Genomic DNA, 21,561 nt, shown 5'->3' with positions numbered 1-21,561 from the left:
GAATACTGGTGGTAGGAAGGGTGAAGAGTTGTACCTGTTATCTTGTAATTTTTTAAGTCAATATTAAATCACTAATAAAGAATAAAATAAAAATGAAGTTGCATGTGACATAAGTATTTTTTAATGTGCTTACTTTGGATAGGCCTCTGTATTTCTTGGGTAGATACAAATGTGAAAATGATAGAACTAAGGCATATGGGGGGAAGGAGTAGCATATCTATTGCTTTGCCACAATGTAATAAACACATAAAACACAGATGCCAGGAGTACTCCATTGACTTCAGTTTCCTAAATCTTTCTTTCATTTTTATCCTTTCTGATATGCCAATAATGTAGTGTCAACATGCTCAAATAGGCATGAGAAAGCACAAGAAAATCACACAGTGCCATGCCAAGCACTACTTTATGCCTTCACTCTTTCCACAAATATTTGCTGAGCACAAGAAATGGGATACAACTGGGGTTCTCGAAAAACCCCAGGCCCCAAAGCATTCAGACTTTAGCAAGAGAAGCAGAAAGGCCCAAAGGGGAGTGGGGGAGGGATGAGGTTCTGGATGCCATAGCCAGAGACTCACAGCTGTAACACAAGGAAATAGTCAACCATATGACAGCAGGCCCCTGGGCAGGGGGGGAGGCATGATGCCATGCTGGAGGACTCAACAAGGATGAAGACAGCCAGGCCAGCAGAGGGTCTGACTTTGAAAGGACATAGGCTATCATCTGGGCATTTGCATGAAGAGCATTTGGAGAATTACTGTGGCAGATGCTTAGTAAATATCCATCTCCTTCTTCCTTCTCAAACACACCTGTCAGCAGACCTACCTCTCAGCGCGGATCACACCACTGTAGTAGGGGGGATCCCATGGCATCAATTCCTGCAGTGGAGGAATTCACTGTTAGGAAAGATAACTCATGACTGAGCCCACCTACACAATGCAAGTGTGCTACTGTCTAAGCTGTGTAAGGACCCTAATAGCTCATGATTGGACTTCCCCATAATCACCAGACAGAGAGGTATAAACATGCATGATCTAAGGTTGGGAAAAGGTAAACAAAAGGCATTCCTAGATGTAAACTAACCTGGATTTATTTAGCCAGGATGACACTTTCCCCCTAAATGCAACCCCTGCAATAATCCATATAAGATTAAGGTACTAAAAGGTAAGATTAGGGTTCTTTCTAAATATAAGCAAGAAGCTTTGAGGGGATACCTAAAATGAAAGTCACAGTGTAAAGTATAGTGAAGGAAGAATTAACCTTAATCCAGCAAAGAAAATATGTCATAGAGGAGCACTGAAAGAGCAGTCGATTTGACAGCTGGTATAGGAGACTGAAAGGCAGGCTGACTCAGTCAGGACTGGACTGAACTGGACTCCTCACATGCCAGCCAGAAAACAAGCACAGTGCAGAGACCACGCCACGAGGACAGGTGAGGTGCTCAAGGGTTCATGCCACACTCCTCACATGAAATAGGAAGTTATTCTGCTTTCAGTGCTTTCCCACAATGCACTTGGACCTACCTGCCCCTGTGCCCCCTGCTGAGACCCTCCTACACTCCACTCCAGCCACACTGGTCACCCACTGCTTCTTGGTGATGCAGGGCAGGCCTTTGCCTGGTATCCTCCCCACTTAGAATGTTCTTCCTCAGTTTGGCACCATGGTGATAGCCCTCACTTCTCCCAAGATTCTGCTCAAGTATCACCTTAATAGAGTCTCATGGGCCAATCCAACAGCAGCCTCTGTCCTCTTTACTCAGTATACATTCAGCTGCTGCCCTCATCATCACACAGCACAACACACTTTTTTTTTTATTATCTTTATTTATTTATTGGATAAAGATAGTCAGAAATCGAAAGGGATAGAGAGGGTGAGAGACGGAGAGACACCTGCAGCCCTGCTTCACCACTTGTGAAGCTTTCCCCCTGCAGGTGGAGACCAGGGGCTCAAACCTGGGTCCTTGTGTACTGTAACATGTGTGCTCACAACCAGGTGCGCCACCATCCAGCCCCACAACACACTTTTTCATGTGTTTACAATGTCCTCCCCCCCCACCCCCCAAAAATATAGGTTCCATGAAGCCAAGACTCTGTGCTGTTCCCTATGTCCTGGAGTCCTCAATTATGCCTGGTACATAACAGATACTTCAAAGATACCTGCTGAATGAACAAACTTGCAGTGCTGGGCACCAAGTAGGAGGCCCACAGCTGCTGGTACCAGCTTACTACCATCATTCCATGCCATCTTAGCCCACACAATACCCTCTCCATAGAACCTATTGCGCTTCCTGTATTTTACAACTATACCCTGTCACGGAAACACACTAGCATGAGACACTAGCAGGTTAATGCCCTTTCTCCCCAGGAGCTCCTCACGGGCAGAAACAGAATACCTGCAATGTTAGTCCAAGGATTCACCTGCTACTGCTGTGGTCCAAAGGATTCTCTTTGAGAACTCCTCTGGAGTAAGTCTAAGTTCAGGCCAGAGTAGAGAGTGAATTGCTATCCCAAGAAGAGACTTCAAGAGAAGATGGGCATTGCACAAATATCTGGTAAATAACTAATATCAGAAAGCAACATGAGAATATCTAAGGAGAAAGCTTTACGTCATACTAGCTTTTAGTGAAAACATTTGGGTAATGCATTGCATTTCTTCTACTTCTAGTCACCAAATGAATTCTGATTATCTACTTATAGTTTCCCCAATAGACTTATCAAGCCAAAATGTGCATAAAAACTAACCCTAGTTACTTTGCTAGAGTGTCTACTTTATTAACAAAATGACATGCTACTCTAGAAAACAGATCTAACAGGGTTAAATTTTTTAGTTTTTGTTGTTGTTTGTTTGTTTTTATTAGGGGACTAATGTTTTACAGTTAACAGTAAATACAATAGTTTGTACATGCATAACTTTTCCCAGTTTTCCACATAACAATACAACCCCCCATTAGGCCTTCTGACATCATGTTCCAAGACCTGAGCCCTCCCCACCCCCAACCACCTCAGAGTCTTTTACTTTAGTGTAATACACCAACTTCATTCCAAGTTCTGCTTAGTGTTTTCTCTTCTGATCTTGTTTTTCAACTTCTGTCTGTGAGTGAGGTCATCCCATATTCATCCCTTCTACTTCTGACTAATTTCACTTAACATTATTTTTTCAAGTTCCATCCAAGATGGGTAATTTTTTTTTTTTTTACATAAAGACAGATATTAAAAGGGAAGGTGGAGATAGAGAAAGAGAAATCTGTAACACTGTTTCACCCCTCATGAAACTTCCCTCTTCCAAGTGAAGGCCAGGTGCTTGAACATAATAACAGGTCCTTGTGCATGATAGCATACGCACTCTACCAGGTAAGACAGTGCCTAGTCCCAGAATCAATACATTCTTAGTTGTTGTATCTACATAACTGGCAAAATGTTTCTAAAAGTGTAAGGCTTATTTACTAAATATTTTCTATAACTGTGGTCCTGACCAAATTAAGAATTAGTAAGAATAGTACAGAAGAACAAGGTATAAACCCATCATCCTGCAGTTCTTGGAACCATCACTTATGCAAGCATCCTAAGCTATGACAACACTGGGTAGCATTTTGGTCACAAGGACACTTCAGGGGACCAGGCGGTGGCACACCTGGTTAAGTGCATACATTGAAGAGAGCAAGAAACAAGGTTCAAGCCCCTGGCCCCCACCTGCAGGGGGAAAGCTTCATGAGTGCTAAAACAGGGCTCTATCTCCCTCTCCCCTCTCAGTCAGTTTCTCCGTCTTTATCCAATAATAAATAAATAAATAATTGTTATTTTTTTAAAAAAAAGGACACTTCATCTGGATATTCTGTAAGAGTATGTCATTATTTGATCATATAACTGAAGACAACACTTAAAGGTATGCTTTGTCAGTCAAAGTGGAGCAAACAGAGCTCTGGGAATTAGCAAATAAAGAAATAAACTGGGAGTCAGGTGGTAGTGCAGTGGGTTAAGCACACATGACACAAAGCACAAGGACTGGCGTAAGGATCCCAGTTCGAGCCCCTGTCTCCCCACCTGCAGGATAGTCACTTCACGAGCAGTGAAGCAGGTCTGCAGGTGTCTATCTCTCTCCCCCGTCTTCCCCTCTTCTCTCCATTTCTCTCTGTCCTATCCAACAATGACAATATCAATGACAACAACAATAACTACAACAATAAGACAATAAGTGCAACAAAAGGGAATAAATATTAAAAAAAGAGAAATAAACCATGATGTTATTAATACTGATAAGATCCACCAAGTACCAGAAGAAGCCTAAAGGCTATTTCAAAATGAGAAGCCAGTTTTCAATAGAACAGAAGCAGCCTTTACATGACTATAATCACTATTTTTTTTTTTTTTTTTTTTACCAGAGCATTGCTCAGCTCTGGTTTATGGTGGTGCAGGGGATTGAATCTGGGACTTGGGAGCTTCAGGCATAAGTCTCTTTGCATAGCCATTATGCTATTTACTCCTGCCCACTATAAGCACTATTAATATACACTTACATTTTTATGTGAGAATCACATCAACAATCCACAAAAAAGACTGGGTTTCCTGAATTATCAAACCCATATATCAACTACCTCATAGTTTTTTTTTTTTCACCTAATCCAGGAATCAGAGATGAAGATTACATATACATTTAACACACCACAAGAAACTTCTAGTCAAGGACCTTAGCTAAGAAGCTGTCATTTTGAAAAGATATAATTTGTTTTATTTTAATGAGAGAGAGAGATAAAGAGGTAGAGAAAGAAAGAGACCAGAGTGCTGCTCAGCTGTGCTTATGGTAGTACCGGGCATTGAACCTGGGTCTTTGGAACCTCGAGCATAAAAGTCTTTTTGCAGAACCATTATGCTCTCTCCTCAGCCCTTAATAAGCTGTTCATAATAAAAAAATATCCCAACACAGTCACTTACAGAATTTTGTGGATTTAGTTTCATTTTCATTCCTCGCATCATCTCAAAATCCTTCATAGTTCTGTAAAACAAGATTATTATTAAAACAAAAATTTACTAGTTAATTACATAATAAAAGAATGAGTTTGGGGGGCCAGGCAGTGGTGCACCTGGTTAAGCACACATATCACCATGTGCAAGGACCTGGATTTGAGCCCCCTGATCCCCACCTGAAGGGAGGACACTTCATGAGTGGTGAAGCAGGTCTGCATGTGTTTATCTTTCTCTCCCCCTCTATATCTCCTCTCCCCTCTCAACTTCTCTCTGTCCTGTCAAATAAAAAGAGAAGGAAAAAAAAAATTGGCTACTGGGACCAATGGATTTGTAGTGCAGGCACTTAGCCTCCAGCAATAACCCTGGTGGGGAAAAAAAAAAGTAAGTTTGCAGGTTGGGCTGTGGTACATCCAGTAGAACACACCATGTTTGAGGACCTGAGTCGAGCCTCCGATTCCTACCAGCAAGGGGAGGCTTCACAAACAATGGAGCAGTGTTGCAGGTGTGTCTTTTTCTCCTCTCCCCTCCCCCTAGCCCCAATCCTTTCTGTCTATGAGGAAATGGGGGCTCAAGGGGCAGGGAAGAATGACCTCTGGAACTCTGGGATGAATTCATTGTGCAAGCACTGAGCATCAACAATAACCCTGTGGCTAAGAAAAAAATAAAAAGAATGAGATTGAATATGTTACTTTCTAATTCATGATAAGACTTTAAAAAAAGGATCCTGGTTCGAGTCCCGGGCTCCCCACCTGCAGGGGAGTCGCTTTACAAGCAGTGAAGCAAGTCTTCAGGTGTCTTTCTCTTCCCCTCTCCGTCTTCCCCTCATCTCTCCACTTCTCTCTGTGCTATCCAACAATGACAACATCAATAACAATAATTATAACAATAAAAAAAAAAACCAAGGGCAACAAAAGGGAATAAATAATATTTTTTAAAAAACTTAAATGTGTATTGCAAATGCAGATCAGTATAAATCCAAAATGTTTATGTGTTAGGCGAGAACAGCAATTGTAAAGAACCGTAATCCTCAGTAAATCCTTAGTAAAGAACCGTAATCTCTCCCATAAAAAATAACTTGAAGTCTGGCAAAATAGCTCCCTTAGACAGTGTGCTTGCTCTTTCATGGGCATGACCCAGGTCTGAGTCTAGTCCCCACTGCACTAAGGAAAGCTCGGTGCTGTGGCATTTCTGTCTCTCACTGTCTCTGTCTTTCTATATGAAAAAGCTAACCTGGAGCAGTGAAACCTCAGTGACAACCAAAAAGAGAAAAATTGTAAATTGTGAACTTTCTGTTAGAATGAACTCACATGTAACTGTAAAAGTTTGACAATACAACTATCCAAAATATATATACTAACATTTAACCAAAAAAGCAAAGTGAAATAAATTTTCAAATACCTGTAATAAATAGCACCTCCTCTTTGAAAGAAAATTTTGAAATTCAAAAATATAATCCAAATTAGAAAGGATTAGGTTCTAAGGTATGCTTTTATGACAGAAATCAGAAATGTGAGCTCAGAAATAACATGTTGGCATGCTGTCAAAAAATAAATAAGATAAATTTTTGAAGTTTTATAAGAGAGAACACTGCTTTCCTGCACCAACTACAATCAACCCCTTGCATTGCCACTCAGCAAGTACCTCTGGGTACCAGTGAGGAACAGTGATGTGACACAGATATGAGACATGAATGCCCAGGCCAGGCTGGAAGGGGCAGGGGGACAGGTCAGGGGAGCAGGCACCACCAAGGAAAGAGAAACACTTGAGCCTGACATTATGAACACTGAGGCAGAGCATGCTGACTGACAACACACAAACTCAAGACACAGGTTAATCACTGTATCCACAAACTGCCTATATTCTGAGGGGGTGAAGGGAGGAAGACAGTTTGTGAGGAGGATTATGTAGTCTGAAAGTATACTTCAATTCTTTTTATGTCTTTTTTTTTTTTAACTTATAGGAGAGAGACTTTGAGAGGGCAAGAGGAGATACAGAAACACCCACAGCACTGCTTCACTGCTCATGATGCTTCTCCCCGGCTGAACTGACGAGGTGCTTGAACTTGAGTCTTCAAGCTTGGTAATGCGCCACCACCCACCCATATACTTCTTTTTTTTTTTTTTCTAAGATTTTTTATTCCCTTTTGTTGCCCTTGTTGTTTAACTGTTGTAGTTATTGTTGTTGTTATTGATGCCATCGTTGTTTGATAGGACAGAGAGAAATGGAGAGAGGAGGGGAAGACAGAGAGGGGGAGAGAAAGACACCTGCAGACCTGCTTCACCTCTTGTGAAGTGACTCTCCTGAAGGTGGGGAGCCAGGGGCTCGAATCGGGATCCTTCTGCTGGTCCTTGTGCTTCACGCCACGTAAGCTTAACCCGCTGCACTACCGCCTGGCTCCCCATATATTTCATTCTTAACTTAAACTCTTACAGGCAAGTTCACAGCTCTGATCAATCATTCAGTACCTAAATGTTCAACAGGACACTGCCTAATTTTATAAAAGTTTTTGTATGTTTGTTTGTTTGTTTTACCAGAGCACTGTGCAGCTGTGGCTTATGGAGGTGCTGGGGACTGAACCTGGGACCTCAGAGTCTCAACCATGAGAGTCTTTTTGCATATCTATTTTTCTATCTATACCACCCAAAGATACTTTTTTTTTTTTTAGAGAGAATAAAAACTCACCTTTCAGAAAGTTTTTCAGACAATTTCTCAAGGAACTGCATGACAGTCTCTAAAAATGAATCCAGAAAAAGGTATTTTAATGATACCAAATGAAATGAATATACCCACTAACATGGCTAATGATACACACTCTACATTCCCATAAAGGAGGATTTTTTTAAATACATATAATGATTTATAAGACAGTTGTTGCCACATAGGTACAATTTCTGCTCTTTCAGTAACAGGTGTCTACACTCCACTCCCACCACTGCTCCCAGCCCCACAGCCCTTGGCCTTGTTGTAATAAGTCATGCCTAGTCCAAGTTTCAAAAGTGATGATGTTCAATGGCAATCAACATTGTTAGTATTTACCAGGCATACAACAAATAGCTTTAGATGAGTATGATCTCTTTATTAAAAAACCAAAGTAAACTAAAATAGTTATTAATAACCTAGAGCCCTAGGCAATACCCTAAGAAGAGTTAATGGAAGGCTAAAGAAAATTAAGAGCCAGATGGTGACTCATTCAGAGTATACACATTACCATGTACAATGACCCAGGGTTAGAAACTTCATGAAGGGAGAAGCATTGCTGCAGATGTCTCTTATCTTTCTCTCTGTCTTTCCTCTCACCTCTCCATATATATATATATTTTAAAAAGCCACCAGAAATGGCAACCATGCAGGCACCAAACCACAGTAACAACCAGGGTGGTAAAAAAAAAAAAAAAAAAATTAAAGAATCCAAGTTTTCATGTGTCTCTTCACATATGTAAGTTTTTTATACAAGCTTAAGTCGCCCCCCCACCCCCACACACACACACACTTTTTTGGCCATATCACTCTATTGGGGGAGGGTCGTGATTTAGAACACAGTTATTGACACATGAGTACAATTTCTCTTGACAAACTTGATTTTCATCTGTATTTTTAAAGAGACAATGAGAATAATTTGTTCATAAAAATTAACAGTTTAGATGCCTAATTCACAGAATATTTTATTTTTAAAAATCAATGTTTTGGGGGTAACTATATGTGTAGCTACAGAATAATCTTTTAAAGTCAAAACTAAAAAAAAAAAATAGAGAACTATAAATTTAAGTTGTTTGGGGCTGGGGAGATAGCATAATGGTTATGCAAAAAGGCTTTCAAGTCTGAGGCACCAAAGGTCTCAGGTCTAATCCCCAGCACCATCAAAGCCAAAGCTGAGTAACGCTCTGGTAAAAATAAAAAATAAAATAAAATTTTTAAAAAGGAAGAGAAGAGAGAAAAAGAAAAGAGGATTTTTTAAATTACTTAAAATATTTCAGCTATAAAGCATCATATTTTATAAGTTCATGAGCACAACGTAGTAGAATTACTATTATTTCCCAAGACAAACTTTTTCATGTATTTTTAATTTAACCCTCTGTGCCAGTGGCTTCGGTGTATAGTTTTCAGATGTATTGCAGGGTTTGCCACAAACACTGCTTTTATATTTTCCAGATGATCTTTTATATGGTTTTAAGTTTCTTGCCCACTGCTTCAATTTAAGTTATCTCTTTTCTGAGTTAAATGAGAGAGTAAGGATGGAGGTTAACCTAAACCAAAGAGTCATGAGGTTTCTCACCACTGTCAACACTTAAAAGCCATGTACATATTAATCCCAAAAGTACTGCCCTATGGACCAAAAGAGAGCACTAGGAACTTCACAAAGAACTGTCACTTATTTAAAATGGAATCTCACTTCAAAATACCTTACCAGTTGCCCTGCAGACCTGTTTTCAAATACATCTCTGTGTTTTATAATTTCTAAATAACCACTGTGTACTGACTTTTAGCCCTTTTGTATTTTTCTTCCTACCTTGTGAAAAATAAAACTACCTCAGTTAATCTACTTTTAAAATTGTCTAGTGAAAAGAATTAGCATAAATCCCCCTGAAATTACCAATAGCCCATCTGAAACCTCTAATTCATCTATCTTGAACAGCCTGGGCCCAGCATCTGCCCCCTCTGCCTCTCTCCTCTCTGCCTTCACTGTCCATGCCATCAGAACACCACTCACAGCAGCCACGTATCACCCGGCAAACCTACTCATCTTCTGAAGACTTATAGTACTGCTTTGTCTATAGCACCTTTTGGTGCTGAAAAGGCAATGACCGGATTACATTTTGTGTGTAAATCTCTCAGCCCCCAAAATAGATCTTAAATGTTTCAAAGGCAGGGGTCCTGTGTGAGTATGTGCACAGCAGAACGCTGTCATGCCATTATGGTCAGTCAGCACTGAGTGGGTCTAGCACTGGCTGGCCAGCTCCCATGGCTCCCAGTCCATAGAACCCATGCCCACACTCAGTCCCAGCATCTGCAGGCTTCCTCTGCCCCCAGCTTGAGCCAGACAGTCGTGTCTATTCCTGAATATACTTCTTTCACAAGGCCTCTCACTTCTCCCTTCCACTCTCAACGATCAGACTCCCTCGTGGAGGCTAGGTTTGTGCTCACATTCCTGGCCTCTTAAACCTGGAGGGTCCCAGAGCTCAGCTGTTCGACCTCTATACTCACCCTCTTGGCATCTCACACATGACTATAAAGAGCCAGATTTTTATCTGTAGCTCATCACTCTCTCCCCACCTCTTAAGGCTCTGTATTTAGATTGCCTACTACTCAACATCATCATATGAACCCCCATGTTGCCACCTTTCTCATCATGATTCTTGCTCAACAGCTCCTAAACAGTGTACTGTGATTCCATCCTGACTTGACTTCCCTAGACAGACAACCTCACCAACATGTCCCAGAACCTCTCCTCTCCAGAGACCTACCCCACTAAGAAAAGAGGCCAGGATTATGGATCCACCTGCCAATGTCCATGTCCAGTAGAGAAGCAATTACAAAAAATTACTCCCACCTTTTGTACCCCAAAAAGAATTTTGGTCCATACACACAGAGGGATAAAGAATAGTGAAGTTTCCAATGGAGGAGATGGGACACAGAACTCAGGTGATGGGATCTATATCCTACAATCTTGTAAATCATTATTAAATCACTTATTAAAAAAAATATATAAACAAAAAAAAAGTACTTCCTCCACCCTGGCTTCTCTACCTGGTCCTGGTCTATCTCAATATCAGCATAGGACTTGCATTTAGCATTTGTATCAGATCCATCCACTTCTCTGTTCAAACCCTTGAATGTTTTTTAATAGGAGGGTATATTAGCACCATTCCCACCACCAAAGGTCTGTGTTCCTACCCCCACCCCTCCATAGTGAAGCTAAAAATCTATCCTCACCCTCCCCTCAGAGTTTTTTACTTTGGTGCAATACTCCAAACTCAATTTCTGCTTTGTTTCTCTCTTTCTGTTCTTCTTTTTCAACTTCTGTTAATAAGTGGGATCATCCCATACTTGTTTTTCTCTTGTTGACTTACCTCACTTAAAATAACACAGAACACTAATTTATAGTTATTTTAAATTTGAAAATTCCATTAAAGTCGTACTTTATCCTTTAAAAGTACAATAAGCAGGCTTACCTGGATTCTTGGCTATTGTTCCTTGGAGAGCCCTGTGGGAGTATGTAGAATACCCCACCAACTTTGCCAGGACATCTCTGTTTTTTAGTAATTCTTCTAAACATTTCAGTTGATTAGCATTAGGATAAAGGAAAATCTTATAAGCAGCTTCTCGCACCTGTATTTTAAAAAGTAAATGACAAAAGATATAAATATCATGATTCAAAGTCCTATTTGGTAATAATAACTTACCATTTCACTATGGGGCAGGGGGGAATAAAACTTTACCCAACACATATGCTATAAAGACATAAAGGAACCATGGAACACCTTTAAAATCAGAGTAATCTAAGCTTTCACTGTTGCTATGTATCAGGCTTTAAATATTAGCTTTTTCTCCTTTTGTTTTTTATTCGATAGGAGAGAAATCAAGAGGGAAGGGAGACAGGAAGAGAGACAGACCGAGAAAGAGACCTGCAGCACTGTTTCACCACTTTCAAAAATTCTCCCCTGCAGATGGGGATGAGGCTTGAGCAGTTTCTTGCACATGGCAACATATACACTCATCCTCATCCAGAATACCACCACTTGGCATAAGCAGCTCTTTATGTGATGTGAATAAATCATTTTCATCATTCAAAATATTTATCAGGTTAATAATGCCACTGGTAGGTTTTTAGGGTTTAGTAACACTGAAGTATTTTTTTAAAATTTTTTTTCAAATATTTATTCCCTTTTGTTGCCCTAACACTAAAGTATTTCTACAGGTATGATTATATTATCATTGAGTTCAGGGACTACACAAGGTAGACCCTGAGGTATGGAATACACATACCAAGTCATCAGGAGCTTCTGCATGTAAACCGTCTATTAGCACATGATCTCTGGCATGCACAAAGTGACGGCAGATGTGTGGAGGTAAGAGATGCTTCTCAATCTTGTTAGGAAGGTTGGTGCCCATAAGAAATGCACTACTCAAATCCAGGATTTTCACATTCAAGTCCACTGCTCTTTTACGCTGTGAGAAATTAAAGTTACTTAAAGCAATGTTTCACAATTAACTTAACCACCTAATAAGATGGCAAATGAATAAATACAATTAAATTACAATATAGAAAGATACTAAATACAATGAATACTAAATATATTTTGTCACAGGGTATGATATATAATAATAATACACAATAAGCATGTTAATTCTATTTTAACAGGCATTCAGTGTTCTTACAAAAATTCCATTCTGCATATGGCCATACCACCCTAAACATAACTAATCTTGTCAAAAAGATTGTCCTTGTGGTTTTGTTGTGTGTCTGTTTTAAAATATATGTAACTTCCAGAGTCCTATTTTACAACCAGGTTATACAACTGATCTTTAAAATTAACAACATTAAGAATTACAAAATATTCCTGTCACTTGAAAAAAAATCTTAGTTAAATGAATCAGAGAACAGTGGGCTAGTTGAATATATTCAATATGATAATTAAAATAATTTTAGACTTAACATTTAAATATTTGAAGTATAGCAAATATAGTCAGCTCATGAAGTATGATCAACACCCATAGTGGGGCTTGTATCTTTTTTTTAAGATTTATTAATAACTTATGAAAGAGAGAAAAGCAGAGAGAGCAAACCGGAGTATCATTCTGGTACATGTGGTGCTGGGAATATAACTCAGGACCTCATGCTTGAGAGTCTAATGGTTAATCCGCTGCACTACCTCCTGGTAGGTAGGACCTGTACTTTAAAAGCTCTAGTTGTACCCAAACTTCAGGATTACAGCACAAGCATGAGGGGAGCAGGACTGCAGCCTAAGGGCAGGACCACAGCTTCCAGCTCTGAGCCCAGCTGGGCCAGGCCCTTACCAGTCACGGATGACATGGATGGTGGTGTCCACTCTGTGGGCTTTATCTTGCTGTCATGCACTTACGAAACACAGTCTCTAGAAAAAATGTACATTTTTGGAGGGAGCCTCATGAAACATATACTCCATTCCACCTTCTACTAAAGCAGGACTGAATGCTCACTTTCTATTAGAAAATAGAGAGGCATCTGGACCTAGTTTCATAGTAACCTTCAGGTGAAATCAATTGAAAATTGTTCTAGGATGGGTGTAAACAACTGTTCACAGACTCCGAACTATACCATGACCACCCCTCCAAAATAATAATATAAAATTAAGCTAGACTGCCAATTTTTTAAAAGCAAATGAACAATTCATAAGGTGCTGAAAAATATTAAATGTATCTTAAGCACCAGAAACTTTTCAAAACTGAAAATTCAAAGTTCATAGGAATTATAAGTTTTCAAATACTCCAACCTGTTCATGGTTCAGGTATCTCTCTACTTAATTTCTGACATGGCTGCTTACCGCCACCTAATGGTAATAAGTGGAATAACAACAAAAAAATAAGTTACCTAGTAACTTCTCTATGGTTTCAAAAAAATGTCCCCAAAGACTTTACTTTAAAAAATAAATACTGTTTCAGAGAATTTATCACCTGTTAAAAACACATAAAAATAAAAGCTGTCTTTATTTCCTGACTACACCAATCTGTAGAGGATATCGTTTCACCATTCTGACACATATGCACAGTGTTCTGAACTCTTGACAAGTGTATGAAATTGTTATTAAATAATTGTCTAGACACATTTCCATTACTTTGGAATTTTAATCATATTCTTCTGAGACCATTAAATAATCTGGGAAGAACACTCCCAAATATAGGCATTTATGATTACATAGATTATAGTAGGTAAACTTGTCTTTTAAGAGAGTAAACTGTCTTCCTCATTGATAGACTATATCAATCAATGACAACAACTAAATGCTATGACACAATAAAAGTGAAGAAGGAAAAATTTACCTTTTCTTTGTCTAAATGGATTCCACTGATTTCAAAATCAAACATAAACAGTTCGGCCACACGCCTGAAAATACAGTGAGTCCCAGGTCACAACAAGCAGTGATAATTACTGACAAAAATAAAGTTTCTGTTAAATATATCAGCTTTTTCAACCTAAGAGTTTGAAAAATGAGGCTGATGTTTCAACACACACAATTTGTCTGCAGCCAGGAGCATAACTTAGATGTCAGATCTAAGCTGAATGATGTGTCTTTCACTTGGGATCTTATACATCATGGTAACTGCACAATACACTTAAGTTAAACCAAACGAATGGTAAGTATGCTGATGAGGCCAATTGTACCTGTTGCTTTTCTCTAGAGGAAGTACACCATACAGCTGTCTTTCCTTCAGGAAACACTTAGCTGTGCACAATGCAATGCAACATGATATATGCACACGCTACTTAACTGCAACTAGGTGAGCCTGAACACATACAGCTACTAAACACTTCATTGGTGGCTGGCATACTCAACACAACTAAACTCTTAGATCAGCTTAACTTGTGAAAAGACACTTGTTGGGAGAACACAGAACTTTTGTATGTTGTACTGAGGGTCATACAATGGAAGCTGTAGGAGAGCTTCCTCATGCGGGGTTGAGAGCTTTACACTGCTGCTTATGTTGAAGGGGCTCAGAGGTAAGACCATTCCCAGCAATATTTAGGTCAATGCATATATTAAGAACATGAAAAAGCAACTGTAGTTATTAGCTTTTCATGTAGGAGCCTAGCCCTTGCTCCACAGAACACATTGATAATTGCTCACTTATTTCAACTCCATCCAAATCCTGATAATTAAAAACATAAAACAGTCTATACTTGGATAATTTTTCAAAGGCTTTTTGTGTGAGATTTGCAATTTTTCTTCCAAAGAGGAGCAGCTATTTAAAATACTAACTTCTTTGATGCTGTGCCGGAAGCTGAGTTTCTTGGCTAATGAGAATTGTTTTCTTTCTTTTTAATCCCCCTGCTTGCCTGGAACTAGTTTCAAGTATAACACCTCTCTCAGTCAAGCTTTTTTTTTTTTTAAACTACTTTTCCTTGGAATTAGATTATCCAAATATTTATATACTCTCCTGGCATTCTTTGATTTTTTACAATGGATGTGTTTATCTTCCTAATTGTAATGCCAATATGTCTTGAATAAACAGAATTAATGCTCTAAAATTCTCCAAGAAGCTATGAAATTTAGTCCAGTACAGTTGTTCTCTATGACTTCAAAGTCATTTTTAAGTAACAACAGCAACAACAAAAATTTTCTTATAGTTTGGGTTGAATTAAACTTAAAAACCAAGAGAGAAATGTGACTAGGCTTTCTTCTCACTTAAGAAAGTATTAAACATCATCTTTCACACCTCCCTGGTGTGTGTGGGTGTGTGTGTGTGTATGTGTGTAGGCTCTACATGCTTTGCCTTCTTGAGTTTAGTCCAAGGTGTACTACAACTTGTGTTGTTCTTATGACAGGATCTTCCCTCTATTATACTTTCTAGAAAGTGTGTTTTCTTTTCTTTTCAGAAAAGAGAGCTTTTGATGGTTTGGGGAAAATCCCAAGTAAAAGAGGTTTCTTTGTAGGTGGCCTTCTTCGAGACAACTAAAATTCTTCAAAAGGAGAAAAAAAAGTTAATACATCAGTTTGCAAATTACTGATCAATGAATCTAACTCTTCAGTTAATACTTCTACATTTCAAGGAATTAACCTAAGAATGAGATGAAATGTACTAATGTACTCAGTTTAAATCATTTCTTTTATTCAGTACCTGTCACGAAAAGATAAATAAATCCATAATCATTTTTTAAAATATTTATTTTCTCTTTTGTTGCCCTTTTTTTATTGTTGTAGTTATTATTGTTGTTATTGATGTCCTCGTTGTTGGATAGGACACAGAGAAATGGAGAGAGGAAGGGAAGACAGAGAGGGGGAGAGAAAGACACCTACAGACCTGATTCACCGCCTGTGAAGTGACTCCCCTACAGGTGGGAAGCCGGGGGCTCGAACCAGGATCCTTCCGCTGGTCCTTGAGCTTTGCACTTAACCCATTGTGCTACCGCCCAACTCCCCATAATCACTTTTATTAGTCATTGTCTTATCCTATACCAAAGCTAAGGGTCTCCCTGGGTGCCATCCATACTCATGAGAATGTACAAAAGCCATGTTTCTCTATGACTATTACCTCAAGTTTTGTTTTGTCACTTTTTTTAGTGATTTATAAGATTTTAAGATAATAGGGATATAATTCGACATCACTCCCACCACCAAAGTTCTGTGCCTGCATCTTCTTCCAGAGGTAACTGTCATAATTGTCCCCATGGTCTAGATATAGGTTGACTATATACATTTTTATTTGTTTGTTTTGGTCTTTCTGTCCATTTTTATTCACTTTCAAGACCTTGCCTTCATTTCTTTTCTATGTTTTCTCACATTTTCAAGTTCTAGAACTCTGATATTCAACTGCATTTTCCAGATTATTTATCATTTTGCTATTTTAAGAATCCTATTGGAGGACAGAAAAAGGATGAAATAAATTTAGCAACCTTCAAGATGTAGTCAAATTATTTTTATGATTTTTTTTTTATTTTCCCTGTTGTTGCCCTTGTTTATTGTTGTTATTGATGTCATCGTTGTTGGATAGGACAGAGAAATGGAGAAAGGAAAGGAAGACAAAGAGGGGGAGAGAAAGATAGACACCTGCAGACCTGCTTCACCGCCTGTGAAGTGACTCCCCTGCAGGTGGGGAGCCGGGGACTCCTTATGCTGGACCAGGATCCTTATGCTGGTCCTTGCGCTTTACGCCACGTGCGCTTAACCCGCTATGCTACCACCCGACTCCCATTTTTATGATTTTTTAAGTATCTTTAGAGCTCTTTATATTTAGGTGGGTTATACAAGTATCTTCTATACTTTTTTTTACAATGTTAACCTTGAAAGTTCAGTACAAGGACCAAATTAACCAAAGAAAGAAGTTGTGAGCAATTTTCCAGACTTGTTAGTAACACAAATGCACTAATATCACATTGCACAACTAAATTGGTTCTCATAAAAAACAAAAAATCCTATTGGGATTTTAGCAATGCCAATTAATTCACCATATCAGCACAACCTCATTGCATCTAAAATAGCTATACAGCCCTTAACTACAGTCATAAGTTCTGTGGTGTGAATCATTAAGAGACTGCTTTGTTGTATAAATATCAGCATGAATTCATGCTTATTACACAAACCCAGGTGGTGCTACACTCACACATGAAGGCTATATATCACAGCTCCATCACTGGCCAAAACAGTACATGTCCACTACAATTTTTACATATTAAATATGAAAAGGTAATTCTTTAGTAAAGTCAGACTATTAATAAGCAGTTGCTATTATTTAAAAATCCAGTATAAGTCTGGCACATATGCAGACTTTTAACTGTCCTGCTAGTGAAGACAATATAATGCTTAAGTATAGAGTTGTAACAAAGGCAAATAATGAAGGTGGGATATCTAGCTTCACTAGTATTCTGAGCATCAGGACTAGTGAGGCCACACTGACATCTACATGGGAAGGCAGGTAAAAGGAACCCCCCAGCAATGGCCCCATTGTGTTTGTCACATCGCATGACACTACAGAAGCAGAGTCTGTGACAGAGTCACACAAGATTCCAGGACCAACTGACCCCTAGACTTCATTTGTGATTACAAACCACATATGGTAACAGAAAGAAGGAAATAATAGGGAGAATCAAGTAGTCAAAGGAATTAAGTGCCCGCAATTAAAAGTAAACAGGCACAGGGGTCAGCAAGGTGAGTGGGTGAAATGTGCCCTGATGTTCTATGAGGAGGCATGTACTGAGAAGAATCCTGAGAATGGGTCAGCTATCATGCAGTCCACAAAGAACGGCTACTGCCACCCGGGCCGCAGTGTGGCACGAGGGGTGTCAGCCAAACTTCCTCCCCCCACCCCCCATAAGCATATGCACAACAAACAGAGGGACACAAACCTAGTTTCTGCATCAAGGGAGGCCACAAGTGAGCTATCAGCCAGCAACTTATGGAGACTTTGATATAACTCCACATTTGTGTTCAGCCTAGAAAATAACAAGAAAATTAAATGGTTTTGTAATGCCTTCTCTTCAACTCAATATCAAAAGAACACTGTGAAGTTCTAACACATGTGCCCACAGGCCAGAGGTTGCCCACAGGCCAGAGGCTCCATGTTGCTTCTGCATTTAGATAGGGAACAGCATGACCACGCTCCTCAGTGCAGGGACAGGCAGCCAGGCCGCATGTCAGGCCGCATTATCATGGAAGGTAAGCAGATTAAAACTAATGCCACCAAAAGGAGGGAGAAAGACAGGGACTGAAGGTCTGAGCCTACCATCACTTAGAGCAATCCCACCAGTGGCCATGTGCTTCTGACTGAAAGGGGAAGTAAGGTTGGGAGACTGAACAAGCACAGAGGCCCTGCAGTCCTGACAGAGATGGCTAGTAGGCCCCCTCCTGTGGTGTCAGGTCACAAAGTTGAGCCAGGTCCAAAGATTGGGTTCAGAGGCACAAGCTTGGGATTTAATATCAGTCTTACCATCCCTCTATGTCAGGTGAGCTACCTAAGACAATGTGATGAAAAAACCTACCTTTCCACCACAGTGCCAATACTTCGACAAGCTTCTTCTGCAGCCTCTCTGAATGCTGGCTCAGGGTGAGCAATCTTCACAAAATCAGCCTAAGAAAGACAAAGATGAAAACACAAGAGAATCCGATGGGAAACATTCTCCCAGGATCTGAGGGTAGAAGTGAAAAATCTGTGTATTAAGATATGTCATTTGGTTTGACCTGTGTGTCTCCACTCCTCAGAGTATCCTAAGCAGTGAGTGAAGCAGCTGCTTCTTCGACACTCATGAATTCTGTCATTCCATGGAAGCAGGTTTGATTCATGTCAGAGAAAGTACTTTTCAGAAACTTAATCTCTCAACTTGTTCCTCCTTCATATATAAATAACAGTGGGCTCTTCCTAATTCTATACTTCAAAAGAGCAGATTATTGCTTCAAATACTCTAAAGTATTTTAATTAACAGTATTCACAGGATTGGGAGGTGGTACATCCAGTAAAATACACACCACCAAGCACCCAGGTCCAAACCCATGTCCTCCTGCAGGGAGGAAGATTTACGGCTGTTGGAGCTGTCATGTAGGTATTTCTCTTTTTTCCTCTCTCTCCCCCTTTCTGCTGCTTTCTGTATCTATTAGGAGGGATAAAAGGGAGGAAGGAAGTCAGACAGGCAAGCAGGAAGACCGGCCACCAGGACCAACAGTCATCATGAACCAACTCCTGGTAATTACCTTGGTGGGGGAAAAAAAAAAAGTTCTTTGTATTGTGGTTCTTACAAGTTAACACAGTTTCAGAGAACAAATCTTAGTGATTTTGCCTAATAAAAAATAAAATTAACAACTACCCAGTTTTAAGACTAATGTGATTAGCTTCTAGCTTTTCTGCAAAAAACAAAAGGCATGTGCTCCCAGTTACACATGGATGTCCAGCAGACTCAAGAGTGGCAACTCTAGTGGTGGCTGCTATGTCACACTCAGTAGTGAACTGAGCCACAGTTCCCACTGCCAGAAGTAAAACTATGTTAAGTGGGATTTTTTTTTTTCTTATTTCTTTATTGGGGGATTAATGGTTTACAGTCAACAGTAAAATACAATAGTTTGTAAATGCATAACATTTCCCAGTTTTCCACATAACAATTCAACCCCCACTAGGTCCTTTTCTTCCATCATGTGCAAGGACCTGAACCCTCCCCACCACCCACCCCAGAGTCTTTTACTTTGGTGTAATATACTAACTTGAGTCCAAAATCTGCTTAGTGTTTTCCCATCTGATATTGTTTTCAACTTCTGTCTGTGAGTGAGATCATCCCATATTCATCCTGTTTCTGACTTATCTCACTTAGCATGATTCCTTTAAACTCCATCCAAGATGGGCTGAAAATGGTGGAATCAGCATTTTTAATAGCTGAGCAGTATTCCATTGTGTATACAGAACACCACTTGCTCAGCTACTCATCTGTTGTTGGACACTTGGGATGTTTCAAGAGTTTGGCTATTATAAATTGCGCTGCTATGAACACAGGTATACACAAATCTTTTTGGATGGTCGTGTTTGGTTCCTTAGGATATATCCCCAGGAGAGGAATTGCAGGGCCATAGGGTAGGTCCACTTCTAGCCTTCTGAGAGTTCTCCAGACTACTCTCCACAAAGGTTGGACCAATTGACACTCCCATCAGCAGTGCAGGAGGGTTCCTTTGTCCCCATAACCTCTCCAGCATTTGTTGCTGCTACATTTTCTGATATATGGCATTCTCACAGGAGTGAAATGCTATCTCATTGTTGTCTTTATTTGCATTTCTCTGACAACAAATACTTGAAGAATTTTTTATGTATGTTGGCCTTTTGGATCTCTTCTATGGTGAATATTCTATTCATATTCTCTCCCCATTTTTGGATGGGGTCATTTGTTTTCTTGTTGTTGAGTTTGATGAACTCTTCATATATTTTGGCTATTACCCTCTTGTTTGATTTATGGCATTTAAGATCTTCTCCTACTCTGTGGGCATTCTGTTTGTTTGGGTGGTGGTTTCTTTTGCTGTGCAGAAGCTTTTTAATTTGATGTAGTCCCATTGGTTTATTTATGTTTTAGTCTTCTTCGTAATTGGATTTGTATCATTGAAGATGCCTTTAAAATTTAGACAGAAAAAAATTCTGCCAATATTTTCCTCAAAGTATCTGATAAATAGGATTTTAGTTCTCACATTCAGCACCAGCAAAAATAGCTCACTTTGATAGTGTTGTTTTACCATGTACACGACCCAGCCCTCAATGCACTGAAGGTGCTTTGGTGTAGTAGTCTCTTTCACTCTCTAACTCTTGTCTCTTTGCTTCTTTGTCCCTAGCTTAAAAAATAATAATAGTTTTCTCATTCATTAATTTCTACTTCGCTGTAGAAAGAAAATGCAAAGTAGCCTCACTCTCCTAGAACATGTGTGAGTATAATATAAAATGAAGCCACTAGAAGGTAAAATTTCCTGATTTTATTACCAAAATTCTTAGTTATAAACATTGAATCCATAAACAGATACATCTGATGTAATAAGATGGCATTACTATGGAAAACCTGGGCCAGGAGGCCACGCTACAGTACCCACACGAATATGAGGCCCTCAGTTCATTACCTGCATGGCATGCTGGAAACAAAGCATCTGAACACACATACCGGAGGGAGAGAAGTACAATCCATAAAACCACAACTGCCAAAAGATCCCACAACACATCTCACTGAACTGGAAAAAGCCCTGTAGTTTTTCCTTCCCTAATGGCACCCTATACAGACTATATGCATAATATGAGAAGTATCACTACTCAACTCGTGTATGAGAGGAAGGGAATTCTGTGAGAAGGGGAAAACAAGGGTGTTCTACTAGAACATAAGTTAACATCAAGAAGTCAACATCAAAGGTGGGTAAAACAAACCCCAGGCACTGTTGCTTCAGAAAGGAAGGAATGAGGA

General features: G+C 39.5%; 1 protein-coding gene across 1 annotated transcript in view; it reads right to left on the bottom strand.

Annotated features, from left to right (window-relative positions):
- The window catches only part of MIPEP (mitochondrial intermediate peptidase), a 135,602-nt gene that overhangs the window by 109,117 nt on the left and 4,924 nt on the right, over window positions 1–21,561 (bottom strand). The window contains exons 3-10 of the mRNA XM_007533689.3: window positions 18,631–18,719; window positions 17,998–18,084; window positions 13,977–14,040; window positions 11,943–12,125; window positions 11,129–11,285; window positions 7,641–7,689; window positions 4,926–4,986; window positions 823–875 (exon numbers count right to left, since the gene is read on the bottom strand). Of these exons, the coding sequence (XP_007533751.1) occupies window positions 823–875; window positions 4,926–4,986; window positions 7,641–7,689; window positions 11,129–11,285; window positions 11,943–12,125; window positions 13,977–14,040; window positions 17,998–18,084; window positions 18,631–18,719 (743 nt within the window). The remainder of the gene's footprint in view (window positions 1–822; window positions 876–4,925; window positions 4,987–7,640; window positions 7,690–11,128; window positions 11,286–11,942; window positions 12,126–13,976; window positions 14,041–17,997; window positions 18,085–18,630; window positions 18,720–21,561) is intronic.

The sequence above is a fragment of the Erinaceus europaeus genome, chromosome 7 (genome assembly GCF_950295315.1).
Source record: "Erinaceus europaeus chromosome 7, mEriEur2.1, whole genome shotgun sequence".
Classification (NCBI taxonomy): domain Eukaryota; kingdom Metazoa; phylum Chordata; class Mammalia; order Eulipotyphla; family Erinaceidae; genus Erinaceus; species Erinaceus europaeus.
This window is presented reverse-complemented; position numbering and strand designations above follow the sequence as displayed.